The 2849-nt window shown below is 39.8% G+C and overlaps 1 protein-coding gene across 1 annotated transcript; it reads left to right on the plus strand.

Annotated features, from left to right (window-relative positions):
- LOC101484573 (uncharacterized) lies at positions 1-2395 on the plus strand. The gene is made up of 3 exons (XM_076882255.1): positions 1-55; positions 175-873; positions 2183-2395. Exons 1-3 carry the CDS (start codon positions 1-3, stop codon positions 2329-2331), a joined length of 903 nt encoding a protein of 300 aa, XP_076738370.1. The 3' UTR covers positions 2332-2395.
- Positions 2396-2849: the final 454 nt, after the last annotated feature.

Raw genomic sequence — 2849 nt, forward strand, 5'->3', positions numbered from 1 at the left:
ATGACACATTTAATATTTGTAGTTTATCTGATACGTGTGTGCGTAGGCATAATAGGTGAGTTCTAATTTTGCTGTTTTGAGATGTCATTTCTCAATTAGGTTTCAGATGTCCACTGCACTAAATATATATGCAATGAAAGAAATGTGTGTGCGTTGTCTTGTATCTTGTTTCAGCTCAGCCAGCTGAACCGCACTCATCTCTTCATCAAGAGACTGATTTTGTTTCTGCTGATGTTGGTGATGAAGTAACTCTGCACTGTTCTTACGAAGGTGAAGCTGCAAGACTTTACTGGTACAAACAAACTCTGGGACAAAAACCAAGACTCATCTCTACCTACTACAGATATGAGGGAAATGGCATATTTTATAATGAATTCAAAAGTAATCCACGCTTTACGTTAGTTACTGGCATCAGTAAAAATCACTTGAAAATAACAGATCTGCGTGTCTCAGATTCAGCTACTTACTACTGCGCAACAAGCTTTACTTTTATTTTAGAGTTTACCAAAGAAACATATCTCAATGTAAAAGGTTCCAGTTTGGACATCCAGACTTTTGTCCTACAATCACTATCTGAGACCATCCAGCCAGGAGACTCTGTGACTCTGAACTGTACAGTCCGCACTGGGACCTGTGATGAAGACCACAAGGTTTACTGGTTCAAAGACTCTGAAGAATCTCATCCAGGGCTCATATACACCCATGGAGGCAGGAATGATGAGTGCAAGAAGAAATCTGAGGCACAAGCACACACCTGTGTGTACAGCCTGCCAATGAAGAACTTGAATGTCTCTCATGTTGGGTCCTACTACTGTGCTGTTGCTTTATGTGGACGCTTACTGTTTGGTAATGGGACCAAGCTGAATGTTGAGGGTAAGTAATTTTGGGAAAGGTTCTATTATCTGAACAAGCTACTCACTATCATGTCAAAGTGTGTAAAGGCAGGCCAGTCCACCATGTAAATACATATTAACTGCTTATCTTAATGACCTTTTGCTTTTTAAAGCATTTCCCACTTTGCCTCTCCAAAGCATGAAATGGACATTCATGCAGAAGTTGTAGTAACTTGCACTAAGCTGCACTAACAGCGGAAAATAAAAATATTTTCTTTCCAGCCAACATAAAAATAATCATGGGAAAACCTTTAAACATATTGTTCAGACATTTACAAGTAAATACGTATTAGGTGCCTAGCTTAATGACCTTTTGCTTTATAACTTAACTGATTAAGACACAAATAAGGCTAGACAACGCTGTTATAATGCTGACATAAGGAGGGAGACAGCCTTTCTAACAGTACAGACAAATACGCTTATTATCCAGCACGCTTTAAAATGGTAAATTTAAATGGTTGCATGTTATTAGGTAGAATTGTTTAACTATAAATACATTTAAAAATGTCCATGCAGTATTGTTAATCTCTGTCCGCTACTTGCAGCAGACATTGACCCATAATAAAAAAATAGTGTCATCAGTATTACCAGACATGGTCGACATCTGTTTGTCTATGGCACAGTTTGCGTTGTATGAGGTGGGTGTATGAGTGGTTGCCTGGCTGCTTCAGTCTACATGTAACACACTAACCCCAAACTGCTCTCTGATGCATCAATGAGTGAGTGTGTTACAGAAATTCAAAAACACTTAAACAGAAAAAAACGTGCTTGTCTGTATGAGGCATGTTGTATAGAGTGCTCCTGGAGAGTACAAAAGTGCTCTATAAGAATCAGTCTATTTAGTGGGTGATCGTGGCTCAAGAGTTGGGAGTTCGCCTTGTAATCGTAAGGTTGCCGGTTTAAGCCCCGGCTTGGACAGTCTCGGTCTTTGCATCCTTGGGCAAGATACTTCACCCGTTGCCTACTGGTGGTGGTTAGAGGGCCTGGTGGCGCCAGTGTCCGGCAGCCTCGCCTCTGTCAGTGCGCCCCAGGGTGGCTGTGGCTACAATGTAGCTTGCCATCACCAGTGTGTGAATGTGTGGATGACTGAATGTGTAAAGTGCTTTGGGGTTCTTAGGGACTAAGATAAGATAAGATAAGATAACCTTTATTAGTCCCACACGTGGGAAATTTGACTAGTAAAGCGCTATACAAATACAGGCCATTTAGCATTTTACCAACCAAGCCAGTTTTGCTGACAAGACAACATCTGTGTTTTAACTTTATTTGTTGGGTTACTATCTCAGTAGATGAAGGGGACACTCTTCTCTTGTTGTATTTCTGGAGGGGGGTTTCAGCTTTCACCAGCGTCCTGAGTGTTTTACTGGCTTCCTTAATGTGCATGACAAGAAAGAAAAACAGGAGCACATACACAGGCAAGTGGTTTAGTATTCCTTAAGTTTGTTTTTTATCCTCCGGTGAATTTGACATTATATTGACACAGTTTTCTGTTTTCCAGATTATCCAGCAAAAAACTCCCCCTTTTTCAAAGCAAATGTAAGTGCATTTTCTTTTGAAAGAAAAAGCACAGTTTTACGTTCCATCCATGTTTGTTAGTTTTTTTTAATAAATGTGAAAGTGACTCAGCTGTTGTACTGTTTTTCATCCCCAGGGTGACCAAGGAGGAGGCTACCTCTATTTCAAACCTTTGAGGGACATGAAGATGAACAGATCAGAAATGCAGATGGACAACACCTGGAGTAAATGTGTCTATTCTAGTGTAAAGCAGTAAAGTGGACAGGCTTTTGGTCTCTGTGTATAAACACAGGACCTTGTGAGGTTCTCTTTGAAGCATGACTTCCCTTATAAAAGACATTTATAAGTTACTATTTCATTCATTTCCTCACACCACAATTTAACATGGACAATAATGACATTTGTATTTCAGACTATTAAAAGTGTCTGTTATGTATATAA

This window comes from Maylandia zebra, linkage group LG3, assembly GCF_041146795.1.
Source record: "Maylandia zebra isolate NMK-2024a linkage group LG3, Mzebra_GT3a, whole genome shotgun sequence".
NCBI classification, from domain to species: domain Eukaryota; kingdom Metazoa; phylum Chordata; class Actinopteri; order Cichliformes; family Cichlidae; genus Maylandia; species Maylandia zebra.

Bases quoted from the DNA above. Each gene is read 5' to 3' on its own strand.
- LOC101484573 (XM_076882255.1), top strand. From the start codon at position 1: ATGACACATTTAATATTTGTAGTTTATCTGATACGTGTGTGCGTAGGC. The intron at 56-174 runs GTGAGTTCTAAT...ATCTTGTTTCAG, and splicing joins TGTGTGCGTAGGCATAATAG to CTCAGCCAGCTGAACCGCAC. The intron at 874-2,182 runs GTAAGTAATTTT...CTATCTCAGTAG, and splicing joins GACCAAGCTGAATGTTGAGG to ATGAAGGGGACACTCTTCTC.